Source organism: Macrotis lagotis, chromosome X (genome assembly GCF_037893015.1).
Source record: "Macrotis lagotis isolate mMagLag1 chromosome X, bilby.v1.9.chrom.fasta, whole genome shotgun sequence".
In the NCBI taxonomy this organism is placed as follows: Eukaryota; Metazoa; Chordata; class Mammalia; order Peramelemorphia; family Peramelidae; genus Macrotis; species Macrotis lagotis.
In genome coordinates this window covers 554,739,845-554,757,611 of record NC_133666.1, presented here as the reverse complement: position 1 = coordinate 554,757,611, position 17,767 = coordinate 554,739,845, and the positions used below count along the sequence as shown (strand labels likewise).

Below are 17,767 nucleotides of genomic sequence, written 5' to 3'. Positions count from 1 at the left end.
GATATTGAAGTAGTTTATTGAAACTATGGTAATGACAGCCTTTGCTGTAGTCAGTGTCTGAAGAAAACAGAAGATCAAAGAAAAGTTTCACTTTGAATACCTGTTTGTATTTAAGAAACTAGACATTGGAGCTCTACTCTGAGGATAACCAAAGCTATAAACAGTTCCTGTGTCACTGGAATGAGTTAGGTTGGGCATATGAAAGAGCTATGACTGTTTTCTATGAAGAATAACTAAAATAAAGATCTATGGTTAATTTAATAATAAAATTAGATGAAATATTATAATATGCAATAATAATTGGTAAGATATCCAGATTAATTATTCCAAAGTTTTCACAGATTCCAAAAGGACAGACTGCTTGCCAAGGGTCCCATAACTTTAATGTAGCTATGCATAGACTAGAACCTGGAACTTTAGATTTTAAATAAATGTACTCTTCCATTTTTAGAGCCTCTAAAAGGTTTTTATGACTTCTTAATCCATGCAAACTTCTTTCTTTCTTCCTTCCCCTTGAGTCTTCTTACACTCAGAGGCTACCTTGTTGCTTATACGACGGTGCCTGCCAGAAAAAGGAAAGGGCATCACCTAATGAGAGTTGAGGGAGTTTGGGTTGGATAGCATTGTCAAGCTGGGTTCCTTCCATGCCCCGCCTGCATCCTTCTGAATCTGAGGGCCAATATTGTATATACAGATCCAGAGGACTCCCAGACAGGTCACTGGCCCCTCAGGGGCTGGTAACAGCAGCTGGTCTGGACCTCATCAGCATCCTTTCATAAATGGACTGGAATCCAGTAATAATAGAACTAGACCAACTGTTCAAGAATAATGGCAACTCTAACCACACACATGTAGCACCTTGGAAACTGCAGAGCATTGGAAATACTTTGTCTTGCTTGGTCCTCATGACAACCCTAGGAAGTAGGTACTCCCGTTCAGATTTTATGGTGAGTAGCAGGCTCAGAGAGATGAAGTAATGTGTTCATCACCACAAAGCTAATTAGTGGTAAAAACCAGGACTCAAGTTTTTTTTGACTTCAAGTTTCATGTTCTTTCTACTATACCAAACTGCCTCTCTAAGCTTAGAGCTGGGAAAATGGCTCTGGATCAGACCACCCTCACACATGCCCCAGGGGTCCACTCTAGAAATGAGCCTGGCTTTAGGATTCTGGAGACTGGTGGTACTCAATTAGCATGCAAGCAGAATGTCATCTTTTTTTGTTGTTGTTTGTTTTCTTGCAAGGCAATGGGGTTAAGTGACTTGCCCAAGGTCATGCAGCTAGGTAATTATTAAGTGTCTGAGACTGAATTTGAATTCGGGCCCCCCGACTCCAGGGCCAGTGGTCTAACCACCGCACCACTGAGCTGCTCCATTTTTTTCAGAATACCATCTATTCAAAATCTTATCATTCCAACTAGAGAACATGTTGGTATTCAGGAGTCAGGAGCAGGACTTGAGGGACACACAAAATGCCCACTTTTATTCTTAATGACACTGCCATAGGACCAGTTTTCTGAAAATTCTAGTGGAAACATTTGAAAGAGCAAGATAGCCTGTTCTTTGATGCTCTGGGGTATGGAACCATGGAGAACAAGGACATCAGTAAAGACTGCTAAGACTGACCCAGAAGATTTCCTGTTTCACTTGGAGTTTTCTAGCCTCAAGTGTCATTCAATGTATTGATTGATTTACTGTTTTTTTCCATCCCCAACATGCTGAAGAGAGGCCTATTTCTAACATTAGGCAAGACAGCAAGTATTTCAAATTAGATGAAGGGATGGTTTGATGGGCCCAGGAGGAACAATTCAATCTGTACCTGAAAGCCAAGCATTTGATTTTAATTCAGAACTTGATTCTACCACCACCATGGAGCTGGAGTCTACCTGGGCTTCCATTTGCTAATAAGGTTGGAGTCACTGGTCCAACAACAGGAGCAGAAGGGTATTCAAAACTATGCCACTGGTACATAGAAGGCACTTAATAGCTGCTTGAGTACATGAATGAATGGATGATGAAAATGAGCACAAAATTCATGTATTTGAAAATGCCATGTTTTCAGTTCATTCTTTCTCCTTTGAGTCACAGATACACAATTCCTTAAGATCCAAATGAAAACATACACTCTTTAACTCGCCTCTTTCTGCTCAGATCCCCTTCCTTCAGATGGGCCCTTCACAATCAAGCCCTTCTAAGCCTCAGGTCTTTGCTAGATGGCCCGGGCCCCTCGCCACGGGTCTCTGCTATTCACAAAGAAGGCACTGCCATTCCCCTTTTACAATGTTTTCATCCTTGTTCATTAGCTTCTTAGTATCCAGGCATTATCAAATGACAGTGGCCCACACCATTGAATGTTATTGCTTAAATAATTTCCAGTAACTTAACCTGAACTTGTAATGTTTTACCACTTCCTTTCGGGGCCCCTTCTGGGCTGTGGTTGCAAAGCTGTGGAGCTGGGCTGAGTGCTGAAGATGAGGAGGGGGAATCAGTTCTCCCAGGCTCATCTTTTCTAACCTCTGGCTCTGGGCTGCTTTGGACTCTTTGATCTCTGGGAGCTGCATACTCCTTCAGATACACTGAGGCTGCCTGCCAAGCAACACAGTTTTAAATTCCTTTGCTGGGGCGACAAACAAAAATACTCTTGAAAACCCTGTTCCGCAGAATTTCAGCTCAGAAGCTTCCTTTTCATAGATTTTTCCAAAGCAAAACCTTTTCAAACATTTGTAATATTTTGAAATATCCATAGCAATCTTCACCTCCAACCATACCATCTGGCGGTTTGACAAACAATAATTACACTGAGTCAGGCCAATCGGGCTCTTTTGAGAAAAGGAGGCTTCTCATTGAAGTTTACATGACATTTGCACTTTGTTCAAGTGGTTTTCAAACAAAAACAAGCATCTACAATATCTATGGTGCAGAAGAAGCAATGGGTTTTTATAAAGTTTTCCTATAATTCACTTGAAAGTCAACAGCCATACGGTAGTGTCTTGGGGCTGACTCTGCCACCCTCAGTGTGCCCAAGAGAAAGTTACTCTTTTCTTTGAGGAATCATATGTAAAGACATGTTGTGCACTAGAGGGTAAAGAATGCAAAACTCTAGTACTTTTGAATAATCTCTAGAAAGTAAGGCCTTAAGAGTAGTATAGGTCTTGGGGTTTTGTTTTATTTCAATTATCTTCTGGGGGAATCTGAGGCTGACAAAATGTTTAGTTGATTCTTTTTTTTTTTTTTTTTAGGTTTTTGCAAGGTAAATGGGGTTAAGTGGCTTGCCCAAGGCCACACAGCTAGGTAATTATTAAGTGTCTGAGGTCAAATTTGAACTCAGGTACTCCTGACTCCAGGGCCAGTGCTCTATCCATTAGTTGATTCTTAGTAGTCAAAGCAGAGGGCTGTGTGTGTATATGTGCGTGTGTCTATGTGTGTGTGCTGTGAGAGTGTGTATGTGTGTGTGTGTGTGTGTGTGTGTATGTCTATCTGTGTGTGTGCTGCGAGTGTGTGTGCTGTGAGAATGTGCATGTTTGTGTGTCTGTCTGTCTGTGGGGTGTGTGTGTGTGTGTGTGTGTGTGTGTCCGTCCAGCTAAGCACAACTGGCTACTCATAATCACCATTGTCGATACATTACCCAGGAGGCTGAGGCCTAGTCTGGACAGACCCTGTCTAAGCCCCTCTCCCAAATTCTCTGGAAGCTGACGCCGCCACTCCTCCTGCCGGTTATAATGCTCCTCATCCAAAGAGAGCCGGTCCATATTCCGGGCCAGACTTGTGGCCAAGTTGGTAATGGAGGTCAAGGTGCCTATGGATACAAGGTGACAAATGTCAGCCAGATACTCACATGGCACAGCGGTGATACTGAACAGATAAATGCTTTTTTTCTTGGACTACAGAGTTTAAAGGGGAAGATAGAGAATCAAATCAATAATCAACAAGGGACAAGAGTTCATTCTTTGCCTCCATGGTATGTAAAGCTTACAAAAATAGAGATATAAATTAAAGTATTAAAAATAAAATAATTACAATTATACTTCAGAGGCAGTATTTTTTTAGTATTTGGTGGGGGGGAGGGGTTGAGGGGAGAAAAGGAGGGGAAAAACTGGGTTAGGCGTAATTTGTACAAGTACAATTTTAGGAGAGTTATTTAATAAGAATAAGTTTCCTTTCCTTCACAGTTGAGATAGGCATAGTTTGGCTTAGACCAGTCAGTTCTGAAGGCCTCATTTGGGTCAAATTCCAAAGGGCCAAAGCTGCCCACTTTGATCTGAAAGGTCTGGAGTTGAGGAGCTGCACTGCAGGAGTCCAGGCAGGCTGCACAGAGATGGTTCCACTTTCCCAATGAGAGATTTTTCTCCTGATTGCTTTAGTCATAATAAAGGGAGACACTAAACGGCATCATTTGACAGGCTAAGGAAATCCTGATTGTGCCACTGAGAATGCAGGATGTTAACTGAAAAGAATGTGAAGAAAATCAAGGAACAAATCATGGAAAAGTCACGATTCTTTTGCTCCCCAGAAAGGCCATTTCTGTTTCTTGCTGGAAAAGCCAGAATTCCCCTGAGGAAATGTGAATACATCTCAGTGAACAAAACTTAATGCTTCAGTAAACATCACAGGAAAACTATCTCATCTGTTGGAGGGCCTGGCTCTATGTCATCCCGCAGCTGCACCTTTGCGAGCAATTGGAAAAAGAAAGGTTTGCTAAAGGAAGGAGAGAGTCAGTGGAGAAAGCCCATCCCTACAAAATAAAGACCTGGGATGCTAGCACTACCCCTGGGGTGAGGAGAAATCTGGGAGGTGGTGGTGGTTTTATTTTGAAGCAGAAACAATACAAACACTAAATACTGTAGCTTTGGAAGTTTTGAAAAATCCACCAGTGAATCATCTGGCAATCCTCTGCAAGGTTCTCCAAGCAAAGTTCACAGTCCTCACCGGTTTACTGTGGGTTCCTTAGATTGGGCATACCTTCCCTGCTCTTTTTCCTCCTCTTCTCCCTCTCTCAAGCTTCCTGAAATCTCTGATCTCATACCCTCTCCCACTTTTGAGACTTTCTCTAGCAGGACCTAGCTCAGAGAAGTCCCTTGGTTCCCTAGCATCTTCTGTAGCACTTCCCAAATCAAAATTACTTTTATGGAGTGAAAAGCCTTTTGTTGTGTTTGGCCTAGGTCCTGCTGAGAGCTCAGATGCCCTTTCCTGGAACCCAGGTCACTCTAGACCTGACCTCAGCCTTACATGAAGCCAGGTTAGTTATAAAGAACAATACCAACAAAAACCTCCTGCCCCTTCTCCCTCTGCAGGCATCTACGTCTGGCCAGCACCGGGATTCGGGGCTTGGCGGCCCGCAGAGCCAGGCCTTGCTCCTGGAAACCTTGGCCACATGATGGCACTGTTTCTGTGTCTCTTGCTTAGGAAAAGCTGGTTATGTTTTACATCCCAATCTGTTTTCATGTCAAAATGTATCCACGTACTTACAAAAGTTATGACAACTGTATCTACATTGAAAAAAATGATAAATATGATGAGGCAACTGAGTGTAGGATTTCTGATGTTTTGCAGCAGGCCTGAACACCTTTAATATTTCTGTATTTACCACTCGGCCTAGCAGCAGAGCCAACCTTGGTTTCCCCAGTGGGAGGTTTGGAGTTCTGAAGGCTTTGAGCACACACTCCAGGCAGGACGTGCTCTGCTGAATACATAAGACATTATAGTCAGGTTTGGTTACAAATCCAACGTTTTGATGAGAGCTAACAAGCAAAGCAAAGCTAGAGGCCACCTGAGTATAGTTTGGAATTTAACACATTCTTGAAAATTTTTTAAAAAGAAAAAAAAGAGGTAAAGGAACTAAAATGAGGCATTGATGTAACCAAGAGCTACCTTTGGAAATGTGCTTTACAAAGGATGTAGTCCCTCTGGAAACTCCGCTGACAAATGCTCCTGGGCCTCGAGTCAGCCCTTCGTAGGGAAGCCTAAAGAAGTCATCGATGCCATTCCCAATGCTTCTGACCAGGCCAGTCGGGCTGCCAAGGATCTCCAGAGAGCCCACCACCCAGCCTGTGAGGAGCAAAAAGAGAAGGGTCATTCCCAGGCAGCACCAGAGCACTCTGCACACTGGTGACAAAAGCAGCTCATTCAGTTTTCACCCTGGGATTCATAACATAAATGAGCTTCTAGCGAGCACAATACAGGCAATAACTCACTGGCTTGTGAATTCATAAATGGCTATATTTCATACTTTATAAATCAAAGAAATCCCTCTGGCAACCTCACAAATAGCTTTAATATGACTTCCTTGCATGAGTCTCCCGTATTCCTACTAAAAGTCTAGTGTGTGTCTTCCTAGGGAGGTTTGGTTCTAGTATCCAGCTGAGGGGTAAGGGTGTCTTTCCTTTTGCAGGAGGCTGTGTATGCTGTGAAAAGCCTAAGCATCAGTGCCGCCAGTGAACTGGGATACAGGGAACCATCCTATGAGAGGGAGGAGGTTGATTGCTTAATGGGGTGTTAAAAAAGGGGATGCAAACTTTTGACAAGGATGGAAGAGTTATTTTTAATCTCCCCCAATCGGACCAAGCTGAGTGCTGTGCTTCGGAACTGAGCTCTGGCCAGACAAATGAATCCCCTTCAACCCCCCAGCTTCAGTTGTATAAACATCAGTGACATCTACATACTGATTAGGTTAGTCAGAGGGGAGTATTCCCTGTGAATGTCCCAAGAGGGGTATCCTTGGATCTGGTTTCCTATTTAAACATAGGCCTGCCAGGGGTTGGCCTGCTGGCTGGGCTAAGTGGACTTGTGGGAAAGCTGGTTTGGAGAATAAACCCAGACCTCCCCCTCTCCCCCCAGAAGATGGGAATTCAGAGTTGAAAGCCTGGGGGAACCGAAGACTGGAAGGTGCAGAAGGAGGTACAGTATTTGTAGATTCTGTCAGCAATGGGAAGATTCAGGAGTAATACTGCAGATGCCTCAGTTCTACTGACTTCCAAGCCCCAGAAGGAAAGTTCCTAACTGGGGTTGCCTGTGGGACAAGACCTATGACACAGACTCCTACCAAGGCTTCCTAACCTCCCTCTTTCTGCAGACTCCTGGGGAGAGGGGTAGGAGGGGGAAGGAAGGGACCTGAGCCCTTCCTGTTATCCTAGACTGTTAGGAGCTCAGACCCCAGGCTGCCAGCTTCTTCCTTGCAGAGGCTTACACAAAAGTAAATAGCTCAGGGCTTCTTTTTCCTAGCATTTCTGCCCTAGCAGGCCCTGGGGCTCCATTAAGGTAGAAAAGGAGCAAAGTTAAAAACTATTCTGTCAGAGGGCTTGAGGATGGGCTAACCAATTACCAATTCCAATGAGTTTTGCAAAGAGTGTCTAACACAAGTGTTATGTGAGAGTGGAAATTCAAAAACCACTACTACCACATGGAAGGGTTGGGGTTTTTCCTGCTCTGGACAAGCAAAAATCCACACCCCTAAATCTGAACCCCTGGCTTGACTCCCTTTCTTTTAAGGAACACTAAGACAAAAATGCTAACACTTAGGTCAATGTAGGAAGAAGTTCCTGAAGGTGAGGTTTATAAAGACAATGAAGGAGAAAAACTGAAGTAAACTTGAAAATCACTTTCCCTATATGTAAGGAAGGTCCATGTCACCTTAGAAGGCCTATGACCTATGAAACACAATAGATCCTGATCTCTATCTGGTAATATTTAGGTGTGGTAAGGAGATGAAAAAGAAACCAGTTAATGTTCTTTCCATCTCTGATTCAAACATAAGAGTCATCAATGATGAGTAGATGTATATTCTAAGACCATGACCACTCCTTGGGGGGACTCTGTCTTTTTCTAGCCAGGTGGAGATGGGAGAGAGGGAAGACATCATAATTATTTCAGTCTCACCTAAACTTGTATGTTTATGGGGAAAAGACATGGAACTGGATTTGAATGGAGGCAGTAGTAGGGTTCAGTGGATCCAGTGCTGGACTTGGAGCTAGGATGATCTGGGTCCATATGTCACCTTGGTAAGCTGGGCAAGTTGTTTAATGTCTCCAAGGCTGAGTTTTGTCAACTGTAAAAATAATTCCTGAATGACCAACCTCAAAGGGCTGTGGTGAGAATCAAATGAGATAATATATGTAATATGCTTTGCAAACCTCAAAGTGATATATAAATGTCAGCTATTATTACTTTTTATTAAATCCTTGCTCTGCTACTTACTGCCAGGATAACCCTAGGCAGGCCATTTATCCTCTCTGGGCCACATTTTCCTCACTGTAAAATGAAAGGTTGGACAAGTTGAACTCTAAGATCCCTTATGGTTTTAACCCAATGACCTTGCAATGAAAGGCCCTTCTCTCTTACAACTGTACCCTTAGTCAAACAGGGTGATTTCAGCACCATTAAGTTCTTCAGGGCTATACTGAGACAAAAGAGGCCCTAGGTTTGAATGCTTCCTCCAACAATGACTTGTTTGTGTGACCTTGGGCAAGACATGTAACTTCTATTAACCTCAGTTTCCTCATCTGTAAAATGGAATGAGGTGAAGTCCTCCAAAAATGAGGACAGATCCTTATTGAGTTTTGGCTTTGGAATTAGATAATTAAATGTGCTAACCCCCAGAATTTGTCCTAATAAGGACAAAGGTTAACAGGCACAATTATTATACTTCTCTAAATTCACAGATTATGCAGGCAGTGCGGGAGGGGGGTGGTAGTCTAGCTAGAGAGCCAAACAGTGCCAGTTTTTTTTTTAATAGTTTTGACTATCAGAAGGTGGGATCTGAAACATCACCTCTGACTTGACCAGTCAAAGAAGGGTATGGCTCCTCCAATTTAGGATGAGGCAGGGCAACCCAGGATGGAGTGGGGAGCTGGACATCAGATATTCTAATAAAAGGAGTGCCTTATCAGTTTTGATCCTCCCCCATCTTGATGTAGGGACTCTCTCTCTTTTTATTTTTTAGGTTTTTGCAAGGCAATGGAATTAAGTGGCTTGCCGTAGGCCACACAGCTAGGTAATTATTAAGTGTCTGAGGTCGGATTTGAACTCAGGTACTCTTGACTCCAGGGCTGGTACTCTATCCATTGCACTACCTAGCTGCCCCTGTAAGGGCTCTCTTGATGAGATCTGAAACCCTATCCCTTGTTTCTTAAGTTGACATTTTTTTTAGGTTTTTCTAGGCAAATGGGGTTAAGTGGCTTGCCCAAGGCCACACAGCTAGATCATTATTATTAAGTGTCTGAGGCCGAATTTGAACCCAGGTCCTCCTGACTCCAGGGCTGGTGCTCTATCCACTGCGCACCTAGCCTTCCCTTAGGTTGACATTTTTATAATTAAATTTGTATCTGCTCTCAAAGAGAAATTTCACCTTTTACAATTGAGAAGGTTTTTATAAAGACAAGTTTCACCCTTCATAAATTACTAATTTCAGTTGATTAAAAGGAAGCTATCTTGGTGAAAGATGACATTCCAACCACTTCTGTTCTTAAAAGCCACAGAAAATTAAGTAAAACATATATATTCTAAAAGGACATAACTCATTATTCACAGGAGATTAATATTTATAGTAGAATGAGCTTCACAGGATTGTTTAGTTCAAATGAGTTATTTATAAAACTGTAAACTTTAAAGCTCTATATAAGTATTATTATCACCCAGTTTTATCATTACTAAAACTATATGGATGTTTTATATAGTGAATAGATTGTTCAATGAATGATTTGGCTGAAAATCTCAAAAAGATAAGAAATTAATTATCTGGTATATCTGAATGGCTTCATGGTGGAAAACTTGTGAAGGCAGGATGTACCTGAGGGGGGAAAAGCTTATTTTCTCTGTCCTGAATCATTTCCTTAATTATTTTCCTCAAAGAGTAAACATTTCTTTTACTCACTCCATTGGTAATTTTATTAAAAATGGTATAAGAATGTGGTATGTTGCTTGTCTTCCCACAGAAGTGAATCACACTATGGAAAGGGACCTCAGGAGGTCCAATGGTTCACTTTCTTTCCTTCACTCTGAACCACACCTAAAACATCCCTGAAAAAGCCACAGGCCCAAAGATGACAGTTGGGGGGCGGGGGGGAGATGGACTTCAGAGGTCATTTAATTCAATCCCCCTTCTCTTTTACAAATGTAGAAACATTTAATAAAGAGAGACTGATTGATTCCATTTCCTCAGTTACAGAATTTTAGACCTAGAGATGTAACTATTCCCACAGAATATGTTTACTGATTGCTCCTTCTGTGAAACAAGCTATATTAAGTGCCATCTCCTGAGTCAAAGACTAGAAGAGAGACCCAAAAGATCATTGCTTCACTAATAAGAAGGAAGGTCTTCTTCAACTAGGGAGTTTTTCTAACTTACTGGAATTTTACCCCCCAATCCTATCCAAAAAAAAAAAAAAAAAGCAGTGTGGTGAGTATAGTGGATAAAGGCACTAGATTTTTTTCCTACCTTAGAAGGTTCTTTTGCTCACTACCTTGATCAATGTCTTCTTAATTGAATTTTGAAAATCAGTATATACCCTCCCCAATTAAGAACAAAATAAAAACAAAACCAATGCTATAAATATGTATATATAGTTGGATTCTTATTCTTTACCACCCAAAAAAAGTGCTATAAAGATTTCTGTCCATTTGTAGATAAGAGTTCTAGTTTTTTGGAGCCAAGATGGTGCAGTAAGCAGTAAATAACTATAACTCTTTCACATTCACCTTCAAACAACCATAAAAATAGTATCCCCAAACAAATCCTGAATAGTAGAACCAGAAAAAAATGGAGTGAAATAATCTCCGAGTCTGACCAACTTGGAAGATCAACAGGAAAGGTCTATCTTGCTTGGATAAGAGTGCAATCTAGGACAGGAAGCATTCCAACAAGCTAGCAGCAAGCCCTACCTCAGAAAACCATTGTAGATTCTAAACCCTAGTGTAGTGAACATGTAAACACCAACCAGGATCTGTCATGTGCTTCAGCATAGTCAGGGGAAGGAGTAGATTCTAGCTAAGAAGATCATCACTTGCTTCAGTGTATCCCTGAGGAAATGAAGAAACACCCTACTAATAATCTCAGCACATGCCAGACACCAGCCTTAGGAAGCTGTTCAACACAGGTAAGCTGTCACACCCCTGTGGCCTCGAAAAGAGTCAGTCATTCCCCACTTCCTCAGAGCAGCACCAGACATGAGGGTCCCCATGGGCCTCAGTACAGTAACAGTGCAGCAACAGGTAAACAGCCAGGGCATGCAGCCACTGGCATAAGAAGCCTGAGATTGTGCCCCTTTCACCCTGGGAATAGAGATGGCCAAAATAGATGAACAAAAAAACAACAAAAAAAGAATTTGACCATAGAAAGCTGCTATGGTGACAGGCATGATCAAGACACAAATTCATAAAAGCACAACAATATCAAAACATCTATGGGTAAAATTCCAAAGAAAAATGGAAAGTGGTCTCAAGTCCAGAAAGAACTCATGGAAGAGCTTAAGAGCTTAACAATAATATAAAAAAGGTAAAAGGAAAAATTGGGAAAAGAAATGAGAGTGATACAAGGGAATTTATGAAAAAAGAGTCAACATTTGGAAAAGAGAAAATTGCTTATAAAGTAGAAATGGTCAAATGGAAAAGGAGATACAAAAATTTACTGAAGAAAATAACTCCTCAAAGAGTACAACTGACCAAACCAAAAAAAGTACAAAAACTAATTCAGGAAAGCAACTCCCTAAAAATTAAGTGAAAGCTAATGACTTAATGAGACATCAGTAATCAATGAAACAAATTCAAAAGAATGAACAAAATAGAAGACAATTTAAAAGACCTCATGGGAAAAATAACTAACCTGAAAAGCAAATCCAAGAGAGAGATAATGACAGAATCATTGGATTCCCTGAAAGCCTATTAAAAGAAGGGATGGGATAGCATCTTTCAAGAAATTGTCAAGGAAACTGTACTGGAACCAGAGGGCAAAATAGGTGAAAGAATCAATCTATTGATCACCTTAGGAAAGAGATCTCAAAATGAGAAACTTCAAAGGAACATTATAGCCAAAATTCAGAATTATCAGGCCAAAGAAAAAAATGCTACAAGTGGCCAGAAAGAAACAATCACATATTTGTGAGTTACAATCATGATTACATAGGACTTAGCAGTTGCTACATTAAAAGACTGGAGGTCATGGAATATGATATTCCAGAATTCAAAGGAGCCAGGACTACAACCAAGAATCACTTATCTAGCAAAATTAAGCATAATACATCAAAGGGAAAAATAACCATTCAATGAAATAGAAGGATTTCAAGCTTTCATAAGGAGAAGACTAGGATCAAACTAAAAATCTGACCTCTAATATCAAGACCCTAGAAAAGCATAGACAGGTAAAAAGGAGAAAGAAAACATAAGGGATTCAATAAAGCTAAACTATTTACATACCTGTCTAGGAAAATGATACTTATAATTCTTAAAAACTGTATTACTAATAGTATAGCTAGAAGGAATATACATAGGCAGAGGGGTACAGGGAAAAAACATAAAAATAATTAAGGAATGAGAAAGAGGAGTACATTGAGTTCAGAAGGAAGAAAGAGTGGAATGGGGTAACTTATTTCACATAAAGATAACGAAAGACCTATTACAATGAAGGCAAGGATGGGAGGTGAGTGATAGAAATTATTTAAACCATAATCTCATCATATTGGCTCAAAGAGGAAAAAATATTCATAAGCAGGTGAATATAGAAATCTATCTTACCTTACAGAGAAATAGGAGAAAGACTATTAACTAAAGGTGGTGGGGAAAGACTGACAGAAGGGAGATGCAGGTCAGGGGAGGTGCTGGAAAGTAGCAAAACACTGATGAGGGAGGGAAAGGACAAAAAGGACAAAAAATAGAATAAGGAGAAATACACAGTCACTATAACTGTGAATGTAAATGAGATGAACTCTCTCATAAAATGGAAGAGGACAGCAGAGTAAATCAAAAACCAGAATTCTACAATATGTGGTTTATAAGAAAAACACTTGAAGCATAGAAACACACAAACAGAGGAAAGGCAAGGGTCTGGTAAAGAATCTATTATACTTCAGCTCAACTTAAAAAAAAAACAGGGATACACTAATGCAGTGTTGGTGGAGTTGTGAACTCATCCAACCTTTCTGGAGAGAAATTTGGAATTATGCCCAAAGGGCAATAAAAACATGCATACCCTCTGATCCAGCAATACTACTACTGGGTCTATACTTTGAAGAAATTATGAAAAAGGGTAAAAAAATCACCTGTACAAAAATGTTCATAGAAGCTCTATTTGTGGTGGCAAGAAAATGGAAACTGAGAGAATGTCTATCAATTGGGGAATGGCTTAACAAACTGTGGTATATGTATGTCATGGAACACTATTGTTCTATTAGAACCCAGGAGGGATGGGAATTCAGGGAAGCTTGGAAGGATTTGCATGAACTGATGCTGAGCGAGATGAGCAGAACCAGAAGAACATTGTACACCCTAACAGCAACATGGGAGTGATGATCAACCTTAGTGGACTTGCTCATACCAACAGGGTAACAATCAGACACAATTTGGGGGTATCTGTGTTGGAGAATGCCATCTGTATCCTGAGAAAGAATTGTGGAGTTTGAACAAAGACCAAGGACTATTACCTTTAAATTTAAAAAAATGTTGTCTTATTATGTAATTCTGCTATATCTCATACTCTGTGTTTCTTTCTTAAGGATATGATTTCTCTCTCCTCACATTCAACTTAGATCAATGCATACCATGGAAATGATGAAAAGACTAGCAAAGTGCCTTCTGTGGGAGGGTGAGGTGAAGGAAGTGAGATTGGGGGAAAAATTGTAAAACTCAAAATAAATAAAACCTTTCTAATATTAAAAAAAATTAGAAAAGAATCTAAAAAAGAAAAAGAAAAACTAGAAAATAAAAAATAAAAGATTGAAAAGAAAAAAAAAGCAGTGATAGCAATCCTGATCTCAAAGTAAAAAGAAAAAATGGACTAATTAAAAGTGATAAGGAAGGAAAGTATATTTTGCTAAAAGGTACCATAGAAAATGAAGCAATATCAATACTAAACATACAAGCACCAAGTGGTATAGCATCCAAATTATTTTTTACATATATGTCTAATTTAATTTTCTTTTCCCTTTTGAACTTAAGTATTTTTTCCAATTACATGTAAAGATAGTTTTCAATATTTATTTTTCTAAGATTTTGAGTTCCACATTTTCTTACTCCCTTCTCCACCTCCTCCCCAAAACAGTAAGCAATCTGACATGTTATATATATATGTATATACACATATATATATGAAACAATCATGTTAAACATATTTCCACATTAATCATATTGTGATAGAAGAATCAGAACAAAAGGGAAAAAGAAAAACAAAAAACAACCACAAACAGTGTGCTGTCATCTATACTCAAATTCCATAATGCTTTCTCTGGATATGGACAGCATTTTCCATCATGAGACTTTTGGAAATGTCTTGGATCATTGTATTACTGAGAAGAGCTATTACTATCATAGTTGACATTGCAACAATGCTCCTCTTACTATGTATAATGTTCTCCTGGTTCTGCTCACTTTATTCAACATCAGTTCATGTAAATCATTTTAGGTTTTTCTGAAATCTACCAGCTCATCATTTCTTATAGAAGAATGGTATTCCAGTACATTTAAATATCACAACTTGTTCAGGCATTACCCTATTGATGGGCATACCCACAATTTCCAATTCTTTGTCACCACAAAAAAGAGTTAGCATTCAAATTCTTAGAGGAAAGGTTAAGTGAATTACAGGAAGAAAGAGAAAAACTAGTGGGGTACCTCAACTGTCCCCTTTTAGAACTTGATAAATCTAATAAAAAATAAACAGAAAGAAACTAAGGAGATAAACAGAATATTAGAAAAGTTAGATAATTTAAAAACTATTGGGATACATGAAAGTCATGATCAGGAAAAATGCCTTGACCTCATTTTTAAAGAAATCTTATAGGAAAACTGCCCTGATATCCTAGAAGCAGAGGGCAAAATAGAAATGGAGAGAATCCACTGATCTCCCCCAGAAAGAGATCCCCAAAAACCAACTCCCAGGAATATTATAGCCAAGTTCCAGAACTCTCAAGTCAAAGGGAAAATATTACAAGCAGCCAGAAGGACAAAATTCAAATATCATAGAGCTGCAGTCAGGATCACACAGGACTTAGCAGCAACTACATTAAGGACTCATAGGGCTTGGAATATAATATTCCAGAAGGCAAAAGAGTTCAGAATGCAACTGAGAATCAACTATTAAGCAAAACTGAACATCCTCTTCCAGGGGGAAAAGATGGACTTTCAATGAACCAGGGGAAATTTCAAATGTTCCTGTTGAAACGATTAGAGCTGAACAGAAAGTTTGACCTTCAAATACAGGACTCAGGTGAAGCATAGAGAGGGGAGGAGAAGGGTAAAATATGAGGGACTTAATGATGATGAACTGCATGTATTCCTGCCTAGAAAAATCATACTGATAATACTTATATGAAACTTCTCATTTAATAGTGCAGGTAGAAGGAGCTTTTATAGATGAAGCACAGGAGAGAGCTGAATTTGAAGATATAATATATTGTAAAAATGGAGTCAATGGCTAAAAGGGAAATGAACTGGGAGTAAGAGAAAGGAGAGATGGAATAGGCTAAGATATTTTGTATAAAAGATATATATATATATTTTTTTTACAATGTACTTTTGCAATGATATGGAAGGGGGGAAGTTGAGGGGGGAATGAGGGAATCTTCACTCATCAGAAATGGTTCAGAGAGGAAACAGCATACACACTCAATAGGGTACAGACATCTAGAGTAAAAAGGAGAGAAGTGGGGGGATATGGGTGATAGAGGAGAGGGTGAACCATAGGAGAGAATAGTCAGATATAACATATTTTCTTTTATACTTCTTGCAAGGGTCTGGGATTGGGTGGCCTTTCTGGGACCACAGGGCAGGATGGTTGCTGGGTCTCAGGGGTGGTATGTAGGTTTGGAGCCTCTTGGCCCTAGGGCCGGTGATCAGTCTGCTGTGCCACCCAGTTATCCTACAGCACATTTTAGAAGAGGGACAGAGTGAAAGGAGAGAGAAAATACAATATATGGTAGTGGGGAGGAATGGTTGGAGGGAATTACAATCAGCAACAGCAACAGTAGAAAAATATGAAAGTAACTTCTATGATGGACTTATGATAAAGAATGTGATCCACCCAAGACAGAGCTGATGGTTTCAGAATGCAGACTGTAACACATCTTTTTCTCTTTCTTTTACTTTATTTCTCATGAGGTTTTATATATTTTTGTGGGGGAGGGAGTATTATGTTAACTCTTAATAGTAATGTGTAAATAAAAAAAAATAAAATCTTAAAAAAAAATGTGATCTACCCGAGACAGAGCAGATGATATCAGAACACAGATTGAAACACATTTTTTTCCTCTTTCTTTTACTTTATTTCTCATGAGGCTCTATATTTCTTGGGGGAAGGGGGTATTATGTTTACTCTTAAACAAGAATATTTTAGTCATGTTTAAAAAAAATCACTTGTACAAAAATATGCATAGCAGCTCTGTTCATGGTGGCAAAGAATTGGAAATTAAGTAAATGTCCTTCAATTGGGGAATGACTTAACAAAATGTGGTACATGTATGTCATGGAACACTATTGTTCTATTAGAAAACAGGAGGGATGGGAATTCAGGTAAGTCTGGAGGGATTTGCATGGACTGATAATGAGTGAGATGAGCAGAACCAGAGGAATATTGTACACTCTTAACAGCAACATGGGGGTGATGATCAACCTTAATGGACTTACTCTTTTCATTAGTGCAACAATCAGGCACAATACTTTTATTTTTCTTCCTTAGGGATATGATTTCTCTCTCTCATCACATTCAACTTAGATCAAGGTATACCATGGAAACAATGAAAAGACTAACAGACTGCCTTCTGTGGGGGGTGGGGGAGGGAAGCAAAATTAGGGGAAAAATTGTAAAAATTCAAAATAAAATAAAAACTAAATCATAAAAAAAGAAGCAATGGGAATGATGAATACAGAGAAACAGGGAACCCCATATAGGAACTGATGCAAAGTGAAATAGGCCAAAACCAAAAAACAATACAGTAACAATGTAAATAAAAGGAATAGAAGTCACAAAAAAAAAGACAGAAATAGAAATATTAAAAGTATTCTTTTTGGTTCATACTGCAATAAAAATTTACATTTAACAATTGGAAGTGGATAGAAAAATTAAAAAATTAAAAATTATTAACACAAATAATTCAATCTTTTTGTTTTATTTTATTTTATTTTAGGCCTTTTTGCAAGGCAGTAGGGGTTAAGTGGCTTGCCCAAGGCCACACAGCTAGGTAATTATTAAGTGTCTGAAGCTGGATTTGAACTCAGGTACTCCTGACTCCAGGACCTGTGCTCTATCTAATGTGCCACCTAGCTGCCCCCACAAATAATTCAATCTTAAAGAATAAATAGGTCACAGAACAAATCATGGAAATAATAATTTCATTAAAGAGAATAACAATATACCAAAATTTATGGGATGTAGTTAAAGCAGTACTCAGCTGAGCCAATAAAACAAAAATGACACCTGCCTAAACTAATTTACTTATTCAGTGCTATACCAATCTATCTACTAAAAAATTATTTGGTGGCCTAGCAATACTAAATCTCAAACTATATTATAAAGCAGTAATGATCAAAATTACCTGGGACTGACTGAAGAATAGAGTGTTGGATCAGTGGAAT

General features: G+C 39.4%; 1 protein-coding gene across 10 annotated transcripts in view; it reads right to left on the bottom strand.

Moving 5' to 3' along the window:
• VPS13B (vacuolar protein sorting 13 homolog B) overlaps positions 1-17,767 on the bottom strand; it is a 1,326,809-nt gene that overhangs the window by 11,592 nt on the left and 1,297,450 nt on the right. For all 10 annotated transcript variants that reach the window (XM_074200569.1, XM_074200570.1, XM_074200573.1 and 7 more), the window contains 2 exons: positions 5,867-6,043; positions 3,624-3,794 (listed from right to left, as the gene is read on the bottom strand). In XM_074200569.1, the coding sequence (XP_074056670.1) occupies positions 3,624-3,794; positions 5,867-6,043 (348 nt within the window). The remainder of the gene's footprint in view (positions 1-3,623; positions 3,795-5,866; positions 6,044-17,767) is intronic.